The sequence below is a fragment of the Dermatophagoides pteronyssinus genome, unplaced genomic scaffold (genome assembly GCF_027571235.1).
Source record: "Dermatophagoides pteronyssinus isolate colony J.1.1.1.1 unplaced genomic scaffold, Derpt_VIB-CSIC_2022.12 sq0004, whole genome shotgun sequence".
In the NCBI taxonomy this organism is placed as follows: domain Eukaryota; kingdom Metazoa; phylum Arthropoda; class Arachnida; order Sarcoptiformes; family Pyroglyphidae; genus Dermatophagoides; species Dermatophagoides pteronyssinus.
In genome coordinates this window covers 1,243,796-1,260,484 of record NW_027461528.1, presented here as the reverse complement: position 1 = coordinate 1,260,484, position 16,689 = coordinate 1,243,796, and the positions used below count along the sequence as shown (strand labels likewise).

The following is a 16,689-nucleotide window of genomic DNA, read 5'->3' as shown; positions in this document are numbered from 1 at the left end:
TCATTTTTTGGTCAATGAAAAATATGCACGTGCGTTTTTGGGTCGTAATATTTGCCGCATTATCAACATTTGATGATAATAATGATGATGATTATGAAGATTCGATCATTGATCAATATCATTGATTGATTGATTGATTGATTGATTGTAATTTTGGATTTATACTTGGAAAAAAACAACAAATTAATTTCCTATCAAACCATTGAATCAATCAATCAATGATCAATGATTGCAACAACAACGAAAAAAAAAAAACATTGAAAACGTTAATTCATTTGTAATTTGAGAGATAAAAAAAAATCATGGTCATCGAACCATGATCATCACCATCGATGATAACCAGGATGATGATAATCCAATCCACAACAACAACAAAAAATCAAAGTCATCATCATTATCAAATTGTGTGAAAAAAAACAAATTTATTCATGATCGGATATGATTTTGTCAATTGTCAAAATCATGGTCATCATTTGAAATAACGAAAAAAATGATTATCATCATCATCATCATCATCATCATTGTCCAATGTGATAAACACATTGCCAAATTTTCATTTTTTTTTCTTGTTTTGCTCAATAGTCGAAAATTGATTCGACATTTCGATCGATATTTGAATTCAAATTAAACATTTCATCATCATCATCATTATGATGATGATCATTAAGGTCACACAATCTTAATGAGAGAATTTTCTTTTTTTTGCAAATGAAGAATTCCTTATTTTTCCAAGAAGAAATGCTAAAATTTTTCTTGATTTTAATCAGATTGTTTGGGAGAGAGAGAGAGAGAGAGAGAGAGAGAGAGAGAGAGAGAGAGAGAGAGAGAGAGAGAGAGAGAGAGAGAGAGAGAGAGAGAGAGAGAGAGAGAGAAAATTTCTCTTTTTCAATTTAACGGTTACTATCGTGACTTAGTTGAAGATAGAAGAAGAAAAAAAATGAAACATTGAAAACCCAAAATCCTGTGTAAATGGGTTTTTTCTGCTTTTCTTTCCTTTGTTTCAATGAAAAAACAAAACAAAATTAAATTTTTGCTTAATAAGAAAATGATTCAGAGATTCGGGAGAAAATTTCCTATGAAATCATTTTTCGATTTGAAAAACAAAAAAAAAAATTAAAAAAATGAAAATATGAATCCAAAGCTTATAACAATAAACATTGTTGTTAAGAAGAAAAAAAAACCACAGTAGGTGTATTGAAAGAATGAGAATGAAACATAAACACCTACCCACACACCGACACCGACACAGAATCTAAAATAAATGTTCCATTAATATGATAAGGCCCATCCACAATGATCTTTGAATGACATTTTAAAGAAAGAAGAAGAAACAAAGAAACAAAGAAGCAAGCAAGCCCCTGTAATCATAAAACCGAATCAAATAATTTTTCAAATGTTCCATCAAAAACAGAAAGATCAAAAAAAAAAATGAGAAAAAAAACCAATTTCAAAACACAGAATTTGGGTCATGAAAGAAGGGGAAAAATAATAATAATGAACACAAACAGATTGTTCCAGAAACAACACCAACAACACAAACACACTATGTACATGAAAATAATTGATCGATGATTATGATTATGATTATGATGATGATCAAAACCAAAGAAAAGAAGAATTTTTTTCTAAATGAAAACAACTTTTTGTTTTTCATTATGAATTTGACAAAAGGTAATAAAGAATTTGACAATGAATTTTTTTCAATTTTTGTTTACTTTTTAATCGATTATTATTATTTTTTATTTATTTTCATTTTTCATTTTCAATTTGTTGAGATAATCCAAGAAAGAAAAAGAAAAAAAAAATCAAAATTACATAAAAGATTAATGATAATGTTGTTGTTGTTGATGATGTTGATGATGATAAAATTTTTAAAAATCACAATTTTAATTTATTAATTTATATTTAGAAAAAAAAAATTACAACAACAACGACGACACAGACAAACAAAAGTGTGTGTGTGTATGACATTTCATCTGACATCAAGAAACCAAGAATCGATCCAAAATATTATTGTTGTGACAAAGTTTACTAACAAAAAAAAAGATCAAATGTTGCTGTTTATTATTGTGTGTTTCACTATTTGAATCTATTATGAGATATACACTGTTATAATAATAATAATTAGAAATAAAATCATCATATCATTGTGTAAAAAGAAAAGAAAAGAAGAAAATTACATTATTAGTGAGTTATAGAAGGAGAGTGGAGATAAAAGAGATAAAAGATGTGTTTGGTGGTAATGGTCGTCCAAATAGTTGATGTCCGAAGGTCCATTGGATTTTTCTGGTAATCATCATCATCATTTGAGGGAAAGATTTTCATCACTAGCTGATAAGACTAGTTGTATATCATCATCATCATCATCATCATCACCAAATACATCAAAATAATTCATTCTTTTTTTGTTTGTCCAAATTTCAAATTGTTGAATAAGGAAAATTTAATCAATCTTTTCATGTTCTTTTTGAACCTGTTGCTGGTTGTTCAATTGTTCAAGTGTTCAAGTGTATCTTTTGATTTGACATAATATTTATTTTCCATAAAAAACAAGACAAGAAAAGAAATTATTACATAATGATTTTGAATAAAATGATTGAAAAAAAATCTAGCTAAACAGAAAAAAAAATCAAAGTTATAATAATTGAAATATATCATTCGTGTATTTATAGATTTGTTGTTGTTGGTTGGTTGGTTGTCCTTAGAGATTTTCGTGTGAATTTCACAAATAAACATCCGGGTGATATTTTAAGAATATTTTCCTCTTTGTTTGTCATATTTTCGGTATTGTTTCATTTTAGTGTTTGAAATTTGAATCAAAACAATCAGCATTTGAAGAATGATGAGAAGAAGAAAATTTGAAAGATCGATGCAAATGATGAAGAACAGAAGAAGAAAAAAAAATATCACAAATAATCGATAGTTTCGTCATAAACTAAAAAAAAAGAAAATTCTTGAATTTGATTTTTTCATAGAAAATTTCCTTTTGCACCTTCTTACATTCTCAGGAATTTCAAACAAAAAAATTAAAAATTCTAGAAAAATGAATGAATGAATGAATTTCAAGTTTTTATCATTCGCCAATATTTTGTTTTGACAATTCTGTTGTGTGTGTGTGTGTGTGGGAGCCAAATAAACAAACATTTGGAGAGGGAGAAAAAAAAACAGAAAAATTCAAATATTTTTTTTTGTTTGTTACATAATGAAAAATTCATCAATGTTTTTTTTTCTGATGCTTTCCCTGAATGTTTGAAAATGAAATTTTTATATCAATCAAACAAACACACACAAACAAACAAACAAACAAACATTGATTTCGAGTATTCAATTCAGGTCTATAGAATCATCATCATCATCGATGAAAAATGACAAAAAATAATTTCAAATTTATAGGTGTTTTCGGTGCATCTGATGTTGTTGCTGTTGCCATTTTAAATTTACAAATATCAACGATGATGATGATGATAATGATGACAATGATGACGCCATCTTTATGTTTATTATTTGTCTGTTGTTGTTGTTGGATGATGATGTTGTTGTTGTTGTCGTTGGTAGACAAGACCAAAAAAAAAAAAAATTAATAAAATATTTATAATTTGAGATGCAATAGGTAATCTATATGTCGATGATGATGATAATTGATTGATGGATTCCAAAAAAAAAAAAGAAAAGAAAAAATTATTGAAATTGAGATGCTGCATTGATGTATTTTAGTTGATGACGTTGATGATGATGATGATGATGATGATGAGACAAGAATTTTGATTCTGTAAATTCTTAAACAGTGTTTATCACTAATAAATGTAGATAAAAATTCTATTGTTTTTTGTTTGTTTTGTTTTTTGGTTTCTCGGAAATAAAATTTGTTTGCTGTTTTTTTCCCTTTTTAAATTCAATCGATCGATAATGAAACAAAGCTATCACAAGTGTAGTGGGGTGTTGTTGATGGTGGTAATTTAGTTGATTGATTTTTCAGCCATATTAATTCAATAACAACAACAACAAAAAAAAGTGTGGATCGTTTTCAAAGTGGTCATCAACATTTTAAAAAAAGAATTTTGGTTTGTTTTTGTTTTTAAATTGGCAGTTTTACGTTAGATTTAGTGTGTAATCATTTAAAATATGGTAAATCAATTGATTTCAAAAAAAATCGGTGAATTTTTTTAAATAAATTTACATAATTTTTTTTGTGTGTAAGGTGTGAAAGCAAAACAAAGAAAAAAAATTGAAAGAATTTGTGTGAATTACAAGTGTAAACGACTAGTATCATTTTTTTTGAAATATTTTTTGTTTTGTATAGAAATTGCGTGATATAATTTGGTTTAATGTGTGTCAATGTTTGTTTTTCTTTTTTTTTCAATTCTTTATGTCGATGATGATGATGATGACGATGAAATGATGTGTGCGCAAATGAAGAAAAAAAAACTTGTCCGTCGTTACATAACTTTACGTTTTTTTCATTGATGTTGTTGTTGCTAAAAAAATGATCCATTTTTTCATTCATTTCCAATTTCCAAATATTCGATCCATCAAAGAATCATCACATTCAATCACAATTATTGATGATTTGAAACGAAATATAACGATAAGATGCAACAAAATGAACAAAAAAAAAGATGGAAATGAGATTCATTCATTGTCGTCATATGAAGAAAGTATGAAGAAAATTATGATGTTTGTCGTCATTGTTCAACGATTATATGAACGTCCAATTAATGATAAAAATAGGTCATTCGATAATGCTCGTACATCTGAACTACTATTATTAACAACGGATAAACCATCTTTATCTTTTCCGTTCAACATTTTTCCATTAACAACAACACCTGAATTTGTTGTTATAGCATCTTTACGTGTTGTTGACCATATTGATGATTCTTTTGTTTGTGAAACACCACCATTACCACCATTACCATTTGTTTGACCACCAACACCAAGACTATTTGTTGTTGATTTATAATATTTACTAAATGCATTTGTATTATCTGATTTTTGATCCGGACTACTTGGATCCCAAATTCTTGCCAAAAATGTTCCACCATTATTCGTACAGCCATTATTATTTGTATGATTACCAATATCATTTGTAACTGTTGTTGTTGTTGTTGGAACATTATTTGTATCATTTGTATTATAACGTTGACTATAGGAATTGATGGCTGCTGCTGCTGCTGTTGGTGGTGGTGGATGAAGTCCATTGCCATTTTGTTGTGTAGCTGATGTAGCAGTTGTTGATGATGCGGCTGATGTACCATTAATTTGATTAATCTGTAATGATGAATGATGATGTACAGGTGATGTTTCACTAACACTATTAGCAGCATTTTCACCACCATTTTGTGGAAGACGAGGTAAACGTCGTCTAGTAAGCCATGAATGACGTAATGCTGCATATGGTGTCATACGTGTATGTGGATCCCAATCCAAACATTTTTTAATAAAATCAACAAAACATTCATCTTCACAGCCTTTTAATGCAACTGACCAGCTTTTTGTGCCAGGTGGACCACGCATTTTACCACGTGGTGTACGACTTCCTTCGATCAATACCGAACCATCTGAAAGAACTTTGGTATAACAATAACGTGGATAGCCTTTTGAATTGAAAAATATTTTGGCTCTTTTTGAAACATCAATTAATTTTTGTGGTGGCATGCCCAATAATTCAATTATACATGATAATTGATCATTTTCATTTTCACCCGGTAATAATGGATAACCAGTTGCTAATTCGGCCAATATACAACCTAAACTCCACATATCAATTGGCATACCATATGAAGCGCCTAATATAACTTCGGGTGCACGATAAAATCTTGATTGAATATAAGTATAGATACGTTGATGTTCAAAACAAGATGAACCAAAATCAATGACTTTAATACCACTGCGTCCTTGTTGTTTGAGTAGTACGTTTTCTGGTTTGAGATCGCAATGGATAATTTTATTATTATATAAAGCTTCTAAACATCTTAGTATGGAATAAGCAAATCGTCGTATTAATTGTATACTAAAACCTTGAAAATGATTCTTTTTAATAAGCTCATAAAGATTGACACTGAGCAGTTCAAACGTAATGCACATATGATTACGGAATATAAAATGTTCATACATATGTATTATATTCATTGTATTATCTTTATCTTGTTTTTTTAGATGTTGTAATATTCTTATCTCTTCTTGTGCTTGTCGATGGAATCGTTTTTCATTTCGTACAATTTTTAATGCAACATGTTGCTGTGTTTTATGATCATAAACTTTGATCACTTGGCCAAAACTTCCTTTGCCAATTACTTTGAGCATTTCATAACGATAAGCAATATGATCATGTGGAACAAAAATATATGAGCCTTGTTCATCATCATAATCATTATTATTTGCGCCACCAATTATACCCATACGTTTGATGGCATTTGCACCGATAAAATATAATTCAGAATAATTAAATATTTCACGATGTTCATATGGTGTTAATTTATATGAATATAATTTCATCACTTGTTCAGGTGTAACGACCAATGGTTTTGTTTTGTTTGATGATATTTTACAAACACTACTTGTATTACTTGCAGCTGATGATCCATTTTGTGATCCATTAGCTGAACCATTTATCATTGTTTTTGGATCATTTGATGTTTCTTCATTTGATGTTGAACCTGATGATGGACTAGCTTCGGATGTGGCTGCACCACCACTACCGCTTCCAACTGAAGCTCTTGGTAAGCTAACAATATCATTACCATTTTGTTGATCAATATGTTGTTGATATGACCATTTTGTTGTTGATGATGTTGGCGGTTGTTGTTGTTGTTGGTCATGATGTGAATGATGATGATGATGATGATCACCACCACTATTATTATTTGTTGCTGATGCTGTCATTGTTGTTTGTTGACCAAAACCATTTGTTGATGATAATTTAAAACCTGAAAATGTTGTTGTTTTTGTTATCGGTGGTAATAACATTTGATTACCGGTTGTTAATTGACCATTTAAATTATTACAACTTTTTTCACAACCAATCTGTGGTAAAAATGATTCATTTGGCGTACTGCCATTTATATTTGCAATTAATGAACGTGTACGAGATAGTGGCATTATTGAAAAGAATTATATTATGATTTTTGTTTCTTCTTCAAAATAACAATATTCAATTTTTTTAAAATGAATCTAAAGATTTTTTCTTCGTCGAAAAATATTTTTATCGTTATCGTTATGAGACTATTTTTTTCTTCGGTTTGTAGGTTACGTTATATTATTATTATTTAATGAATAATCGATATTATAATATCAATAAATTATCCACACAGAAAAAAATTATTATTATTATTGATCTGATGAAATTGAATATATGAATTATTTTCATTTGACAAGAAAACATTATTCTTTCATTGAAATATCATAGAATTGAATGTTTGAATGTCACGACGTTGTTGTTGTTGTTATTGTCATAGACGTTGTTTTTATTGTCGTCATTACCATCACGGTATCTTTATCGTTTTTTGCTGTTAACCTAATGAAAAAAATAAGAAGAAAGAAAAAAAATCAATCATTTTGTTTGAAATAAAATCATTCAAATGATAAGAATAAAATATGATTGAATGAATGAATGAATGGAAAAAAACCATTACATCAGACACAATCGTCATCATCAAGAATTGAAAATTGTTCTTATCTTTAACTGAATTTGAAAATTAAAATTTAAAATGATGAAATTTGTAAACTTGAATTTATCATAAAAACATATCTAGATTTTCAATATTTTTTCAATCAATTTTCATTTTGTTACTAATTACATCTTCAATAATCCGGATGATCATCATCATTATGAACATCTTTCTTCTTTTAAATAATTTTTCATTCAGTCAATTAATTACAACAGGTGTGTGTAATGCTGTAATGATATTTGTTTGCTTACATCATTCATTGATTATAAATGATGATGATAGTGATGATGACCTCGAATCTTTGAATTGGTTCAAGATTATTATTATGATTTTTGATCAAGGATAATGAAAATCTGATATTATTATTGCCTGCCTGCTAACTTTTTTAGAAACAAAATTTATAATCAACAACAAACAAAAAAGAGAAACTTTTTTGTTGAAAAAAAAGTGATTAAACCCTATGTGTGTGTGTGTGTGTGTTTGTATATAAACATGGATAAATTTAAATCTTTTTAAAACTTTTGCCAAAAAAAAAAAACATAAATACCAGATCATAAATTCAAACGGATATCAGTAACATCAGTAGTTTAGTTTATATGTCATTCAGATTTGTTATCTTTATCAATAAAAAAAGAAAGAAAATGTTTATCGCTTTTTTATCATTTCTATCGATGCATGATAGAACGGATAGATAGAGCAGAGCAAATCCTATTCGGATAAAGTTAAATATAGGGGTGATTTAATTAACTAACCGGTCAAAAATCTAAACTAAAATTGAAACAGTTTTTTTTCATTATCAATTTGAAGAAGAAGAAAAAAACAGTAAAAAAATTTCATAAATCTTCAATATTCATCAAAAGTTTTTTCTTGCTTATATTCAATTATCATCTGTGAAAAAAAGGATTATTTCAGGTTTTCACACACACACACACACACAAACAAACATCTCACCTATGTTTACTATTTATTTATCATCCATAAGAATTTTCAATTTAATTTATTATTCAAAACTACGAACAACAACAACAGCAAAAAACTTGTTCAATCAAATCAAATATTCTGATATCAGTTATAGAGAGAAAAAAAAGAGTTAAAAATATATAGAACAAAAATTAGTATAACATTCTAATGGTGTTACAAATATCTATTTGGATTTACCTGAAGAAAAAACAAAAAAACAAAAATCACCGATAGGCCAAAAACAGAGTAAATATATTTTAAAGATCGGAAAAAAGTTTGCTCTCTTTTTTCAACTTTTTCATTCATTCTCTCATTCTCTCTATCTCTTTTTCTAAATCTCTTAACGTAACTCACTTGTTTGATCTCTTTTAATGATTAGAACATAAAAACTGAATGATTTTACTAACATTTTGGACAACAAGAAAAAAAAGGTTTGACCTCAATATTCATGATGTATTTATTTTAAAAAAGAAAGAAATGATTCGTCCATCACTAACATCATTAAACAGAAAAATGAAATAACCACATGGCAATAGCCTTAACGAATCAAATTTTCGTATTTCCCCTCCTATCACACCCCACCCCACCCAACAATAACACCATCAGTTTTTTCTTCCTCCACTTCTCTCTTTCCCCCACACACACACACAACATTATTCAATAAAAAAGCCTTCATGACAAATGCAAAAACGCTAAACAAATTCATAATTTTTTATCCAAACAAAATAAACGGATTGATGAATTTGGTATACAGAGAGACAGATAGATAGATTCATCTTAAAAAGGTAAAAATAAATAGGAAATAATAATAGCTGAAAAGAGCAAAGAAAAAAAATCCTACATCATCATTTGATGTGTAAATTTTTTTTCTGTTTTGTTTCCATTCAAAATGAATTGTATATCCAATCCATCCCCTCTTCGTATATAATATGAGAAATTGAAAAAAAATGACTAATAATAATATCTATACTGTTTTTGAATACTGAATATATTTATTGTATTAAGCATGACATGACATGACAGATCTGAATATACACAATGATACGTTTGTAAAACGTTTTCGACTATAAATGATATATCAGGTAGATGATGATTTGGTTAATAACCCTCTTTCACATAGACAGACAGACATAGAGAAAATAGATTGTCCATTGTAGATGCCATTGACCTATCATTAGTTGTGGTAAATCATCATCATAATGTTTTTGTTTGTTTGTTTGTAAAAACTCTTTAAAATCAATCAAAAATAATTAATAATTTAATTTAATTTTAAAAAGATAAATAATAATAATAAAAAACAGTAATTACAATTTTCTTCTGTTTTGGTTTTGAGGAAAAAAACATTGCTATAAAAATTAAAAGAAAACTAATCATTTACACAAACAAAAATGACGATGATAATAATGATGATGATGAAAAAAATACACCTGTCCATATTAAGAGAGAATGCAATGTAACATTGATGTTGATAATGATTTTTTTTTGTGTTGTTTTGTTTTCATTTTTGAAAGAAAAAGATTTAAATGGCCTCTGAAACAAAACAAAACTTGAAAAAAATTGGCCAAATTTTCAATTTAAAAAAAATTACTTCCGATAAATTTTCTCTCTCTCCCTCTCTGTCAACTTTCTCAATAAATCATAATCATGACCTTTGTTGCGGTGTAAAATAAAAATCATTACGACTATCAAATCATTACGTCATTATAATTAGCATTGTTTTTTCATTCATTCAATCAATTTATTCCGGTTTTTGTTCAAAAGATTTCATTATTCAAAAAAAATCAATTTGGTTACAGAAAACTTTATTTCATTTTCATTCGTTTGTACTTTTGTTTCCTTAATATCATCATTAAAAATGAAGAAAATTAATGAAAATATCATCATCATATCACTGGAAAATCATTCATCATGTTTTTTTGTTTTGTTTTTATTGATTTTTTTTCGTTCTCATTACCAGAACAAAAAACAATCAAAGAATCTGATAAGAATAGAATAGGAAAACAACGACAACAAAAACAAATAAAAATTTCAGATTACAAAATCCAGAAAAATAAAGATTACAAGAACAAAAAAAAAGAGTAATTATATAAATGAAATAAGATGAAAGATAAGTAAGATGTTGATGATATTATCAATCTGTGATTGATTGATAGATTCAACTATTAAATTTTTAAAAAAGAGGATTCTCTCTCTCTCTCTCTCTCTCTCTCTCTCTGGTTACTATTAGTAGATTAAATTTAGAAATTTAAGAAGAAAATTTAAGATGAAAGAAAAGAAGTCTGGTTAAAAACTTATCGACTTACAACAACAACAGAAAAAAAATCCTATTGGCACACAAACTTAAATTCATTAATAGATTCTCAGACTTGATCATTAATCTTGATCATCATCATCATCATCATCAGCTTCTTAACCCAATCATTCATCGAATATAAAGTTTTGAAATTTTAAAAAAAAAACTAAAATCCAAATTAAATTTTTTCCTCTTCTTCTTTTTTTACAATCAAAGATTCGTATGTAGTTGAGATCGAAACACCTTTTTCGTCGTCGTTGTCATTTCTCATGACAATTTTCATCATCATCATCATCAACCATTTGGGATCCTGTATGACGATAGTGATGAAAAAGGATGATGATGGTGGGGGACGAAAAAAATAAAAATAGAAACTAGACTTTAACAGCCAACCATCATAATCAACGTTTGATTCTGAATTTGTCTTCATCGTCGTTGTCGTAAAAAAAAAGCTTTGATGTTTTTTTTTTTTTTTTGAAAATCGAATAATAATGATGAATGAATGGCATAAAAAAAACATAACAATAATCATTGGGAAAAAAAATATTACCATCACCATTATTATGATAAATTTCTCTCAATTTAGCATTTTCATTTTTACTTATTTCATCATAACAATCGAAAACAAGGATAATAAAGGTAGAAATAGGTAATAATAATAATAAGATATTAAAGATATTATAAGATGTATATAAGTAAAACAAGAACAAAAATCCAAATGAAAATTGATCAAAATTGAATATTGAGAAGAAAAAAAACTAATTGAACAATGATCATTCATTTTGAAAATCATCGACAACCATCATCATATAACTTTGATGGATTTTCTTCATTTCATTCATTCACTGAATATATCATAGATTTCTTTCAAACAATGATGACGATTGAAATGAAACAACCCAACCATCAAGTTTACATTACATTTTGATGATTCATCATCATAAACATTTTTACAAAAAGATTTAAACCAAAAAGAAAAAAAACATCAACAGATGTAATGATTTAATTACCCGAATAATAAATTAATTGATGATGATGATGATGATAATTCTAACAAGGAATAATTCTTGTTGTGGCTAGTTGTTGATGATGATGTTTTCGAAACAAAGCAAAAGAAAAAAGAAACCAAAAAAAATGGTCCATATGGTGATCATCAAATTGAATAAAGAAAGATTTCTTTTTATTGATTAAAAAAAAAATTTCCAGATGTCGAATCACGAATCACGAAAAATAATAACAAAAACAACAAAAACAGAGTCGATCACCAACAAAAGGCTAGGCCATTTCTTTCGTTATTTTTCTACGGTCATCTGTTGCTCATTGCTGTTTGTTGTTATTGTTGCTATTTTGGACCTCTCCTTTTCTTAGGGTCTGTTTTCAAGATTTTTTTTGTTGTTGTTGAACAAGAACCAAACACACGCTCAGCAACAGGCGAAAATGAAAAAAAAATCTTGTAAGACCACTGAACCTGGTCAACAATCAACCACAACCATTCATATTGGCTGAAAAGATATAAACAAAAAACAACACCAATCTTCCTCCCCAAAAACAGATTCCCGTGTTCAGCAAAAACAAGATTTAAATCAAACAAACATCGACCGGACGACCTCTACAAAACATTTGAACTTTTACATTTTAAACTAAATATAAATTTTTTTAAAATCTCTCTTTTTTTGTATAATATAAACAAAATCTGTAATGGATTTTATTTTTGTAAATTTCAAAAACGGAATTGGGGCCATATGTTAAGGTCATTGTTGGTGGGGGAGAAAACAACAACAACAACAGCAGAAAATCGAATAGAAGAGATCGATCAATATTGATCAATTCGACAGAAATGATAATTTTCATCAAACTAAACATTATACAATGGTAGGATGATGATGAAATCCAGAAGGACAATCATCATCATCATCATAATCCATGATCAATATGGTAAACCAATTACAAGTCAGACAAACAAACAAATATAAAAATTGAAAAATAACTAATATTTTTTGATTGAATAAATCAACAACAACAAAATTAAAAGATACAAGGTTTCGACCTTTATCAAAACATAAATATACGACATATATGAACATTTTTAAAATATTCATTTCTGTTTTTCATTTCATTTCATTTCCTTATTGATATATCAATTATATTCATATATTTTTTCTTAGTTAGCAAAAAAAAGGAAATTCAATGATAAATAATAATAATAATAATAATAAATTATCATTTACAATGGAATACAGACGACAAAACAAAAATAAAAAGCAGACGATTGATAATAAGGATGCTTGGATTAAATTCAACTATTTTAACATGTGTGTGATTGTATCTATTTCAAATTATCCTACCAGGATTCATTTCAGACTTGATCAGACATTGTTTTTTGTTTTGTTTTTTGTTTAGGATAATGGATTGGATCAAATGAACAATCACTTATCAAGAAACAAAAACAAAAAATGTTTTAATCTTTAACTTACCACAATTTGTGTTTAGAAATAAATGATAAATTGTAGAAATAGTTTAAGAGAAAATTGAACATCAACACAGACACAAACAAACAGAGTATATATTTCCGGTCAAATTATCAAACAAAAATGATAATAATGACGATGATAATAATCACAATATATATGAATGAACTTTTGTGGCCGGTTTTTATTATTATTATTATTTTGTAAAGAAACAAATTATCATCAAATTCAGGATATAGTTGAATGTTGTTGTTGTTGTTGTCGTTGACAATAATGTTGATGATCCAACATTATCATCATCATTAATAATGTTGTTGTTGTTGATGATGATTGAAACTTTGTACAATTATCAATGCTAATTTCCATCATCATCATCATAATGACAATGATCTATTCATTTGGTACAACAAAAAAAAAACTTGAAAAAATTTTCAATTCAATTTTTGAAAAATTGTTGTTGTTGTTGTTGTTGTTGTAACACACATATCAACAACAACAACAACAGATAATAGTAAAAAGATGAAGAAGATTTTGTCAATATCGTTGAAATATTGATGTCAATGATGAAATAAACACACAAACAAACTATTTAAAAAAATCGATTGATCCAGATATATGTTTGGAATGGAACGTATGTTCGATAAGCACAAATGATAAACACTATTTTGCATCGATAAATGGTGATGTAATTTTTGTTGTTGTTTTTTCAAAAAAAAAAAATTTAAAAAAAACATCACGAGGAAACAAAAAAAAAGAAGAAATTAAGCAAGAATAGATCGATAAAACGATTGTGGTTAAATAATCTCAATTTACAGGAGAAAGAAACAAGCTCAAATTGACCGGAAAAAACACTAATCAGGCAGTAATTTGTTATTATATAATCGAAGATAATATGATGATGATGATTTAGATCAATAGAAACAAACGAAAAGAGAAAAAATTCTTTGAAAATTGATCCGGATCTATTAGATATTTCTATGGGCGAAATAAGATTTTCGTTTTTCTGTTTTTGATGATCAAAAAAAAAATGTTATTATGGTGGTCGTTTTTTTTCTGACTAGAAATAAGGATGATCAATTGATGAAATTTAACGTAGACAAAACAATAGACATTTTTTAGAAAAATCAAACCAAACTAAAAATAGCCAAAACAAAACACCGGATTACTTTGATCAATCAATAAAATTTTTGTTTTTTCAATTTGATGATGATGGTGGTTTCCTGGGTTTAATCATCCATCAATATCGATGATATTTTTCCGTTGTTTTTTTGTTTGGTTGTTGTTGTCGTTATTGCTCAAATCAAAATGATTGAATGGGAAAATCATGAAAATCATTCAATTTATATACCATCATCATATCTAAACTTTTGTTTTGTTTTGTTTCTATTTTAATTATTACGACATAATTTAGTCGTAGTTTGATTCAAATTAAATAAACTAAACATACACATAAATGATGATGATGACTAATTAACAATTTGTGTTAAAGGATTTTGATCTTTTTTTTGAGGAAAACGACGATGACGATAATCAAACGATGGAATACATCTACGCACACATTCGAAGAGAGTGTTGACAGAAATTTGAATTGAAAACTTTTGTTTTTGGGAAAATTCAATGGAGGGTGAGGTTTTGTTTGTTGAATTTTCAAATAAAATATTCACATGGAAGTTTTGCTGATGATGATGAAGATGATTAGGAATTTTTTTTCTGGTTGCTTTCTTCTTCCCTGTTTTTTGCTTTGCATTGGATCACAATCAAAAATAATAATAATAATAATCAAAGGGGGTAATTGGATATTATATGGATGTATTTTTTACAGATTTTTTTTTGTTGTTGTTGTTGTTTAAAAATAATGCACATACATTTATAAATGAGAACAAACAAGAGAGATCAATGGTTTTGTTTTTTCTGTGCAGCTGAATGGATGGATCCCCGAAAAAAACGATGATGATGATCGTTGACGCCAAAAAAAAATACTGATACTGGATTCTTTTTCTTTTCTTTTTTTGAAGAAGAAGACGACGACCGATCGACCGACGACGTTATACACATCACACAGATGTAGTTGGATATTTTTCTTCTGGGGGTTTTTAATATCCGAATGGTAGTGGTATTTCTTCTGGGTTTTTTTTCTGCAGAATGGTGTATGGTGTAGCAGATAAAAACCGAATTTTTTCTTTCATTTATTGAATAAAAAGATTTTTCGTTCGTAATTTTTGTTGGATACCACGACGACGACGACGACAAATGATAAACAATGATAATTGTATGAATGATGATGAAAACGACAAAACAAAACAAAAAATTGAACGAACAACCTTAACGAAATATTCGAATTGTAGAAGCATAGATAAAGGTGGACACTAGGCCATCGCGCATGTTGGATAGGATCCATATTCTCACAAAGGATACACAATCCCTTGCATCATCCAAAAAAAAAAAAAAAACGGTAGTGGTAGTTTGTTCGTAAAAAAAAAAAACAAAATCCATTCTATTACATCACATGCTGCTATCATTTTATTTCCTCTTTCTCTTTGTATCTCTAAATGGGGAAAAAATCGTCTGTTTTTTGTTTCTGTTTCTGTTACCTGTTTCCAAAAGTTGATGATGATGATGATGAGGAGGAGGATATCTCTGGGTCGTGTTTACAAAAAAAAACAATATGCGCATGTTCTATTCGTAAAAAAAAACTTGTCTTTTTGTTTTTGTTTTTGTTTTGTCAAAATACTCATACAATTTTTATTTTATTTTACTGGTCTTCGACCTGGTTCTTCAATGATTTTGAATCATTTCATCTTTTAATAATAATCATCATATATGAATAAAATGGAAGCATCATTGAATCCTGCCACTATCTTTTTCCTCTCTTCTATATTTTTTTTGTGTGTTCGGGTATTTTATTTTCATTTTGTAAGGTTGCCCGGTTGTTGTTGAATCAATGTTGATGATGATGATGATGATGATGATGATGTCCTTAACATCACATCACGTACATTTATAAAATCTTTACCAACCAGTTTTTTTCCAGATTCAGGGGAGAGAAAATTCTTCCTTATTATTAATATCACAACCATCCATTCCTATTTAGACTAAACAGAAAACATTTGAATTGTTTTTTTTTCTGGTTGTTTTTGTTAAAATATTGTTTAATTCTTCGATGGATTGATCTCTATGATTTTTTTTTCAAACAAATAACAGACAAGATTAGCATTCATTTCCGCTTCGTTTTAGTCTGCCATTCGATTCTTTCACATAATAATGTTTTCATGAATGATCAAATATAAGCAAACATTAACGC

The 16,689-nt window shown here is 27.9% G+C and overlaps 1 protein-coding gene across 3 annotated transcripts; it reads right to left on the bottom strand.

The window, feature by feature from the left end:
• Nucleotides 1-1,865: 1,865 nt before the first annotated feature.
• Nucleotides 1,866-13,823, bottom strand: LOC113794992 (dual specificity tyrosine-phosphorylation-regulated kinase 2-like). 3 transcript variants are annotated; one of them, XM_027345163.2, is made up of 2 exons: nucleotides 13,395-13,823; nucleotides 1,866-7,513 (listed from the first exon to the last, which is right to left on the bottom strand). In XM_027345163.2, exon 2 carries the CDS (start codon nucleotides 7,096-7,098, stop codon nucleotides 4,690-4,692), a length of 2,409 nt encoding a protein of 802 aa, XP_027200964.2. In that variant the 5' UTR covers nucleotides 7,099-7,513; nucleotides 13,395-13,823; the 3' UTR covers nucleotides 1,866-4,689. The 3 variants fall into 3 exon arrangements, with proteins under 3 accessions (XP_027200964.2, XP_075675577.1, XP_075675578.1); XM_075819462.1 differs by lacking the exon at nucleotides 13,395-13,823 and adding an exon at nucleotides 11,931-11,949; XM_075819463.1 differs by lacking the exon at nucleotides 13,395-13,823 and adding an exon at nucleotides 8,826-8,840.
• Nucleotides 13,824-16,689: the final 2,866 nt, after the last annotated feature.

Bases quoted from the DNA above. Each gene is read 5' to 3' on its own strand.
- LOC113794992 (XM_027345163.2), bottom strand. From the start codon at position 7,098: ATGCCACTATCTCGTACACGTTCATTAATTGCAAATATAAATGGCAGT.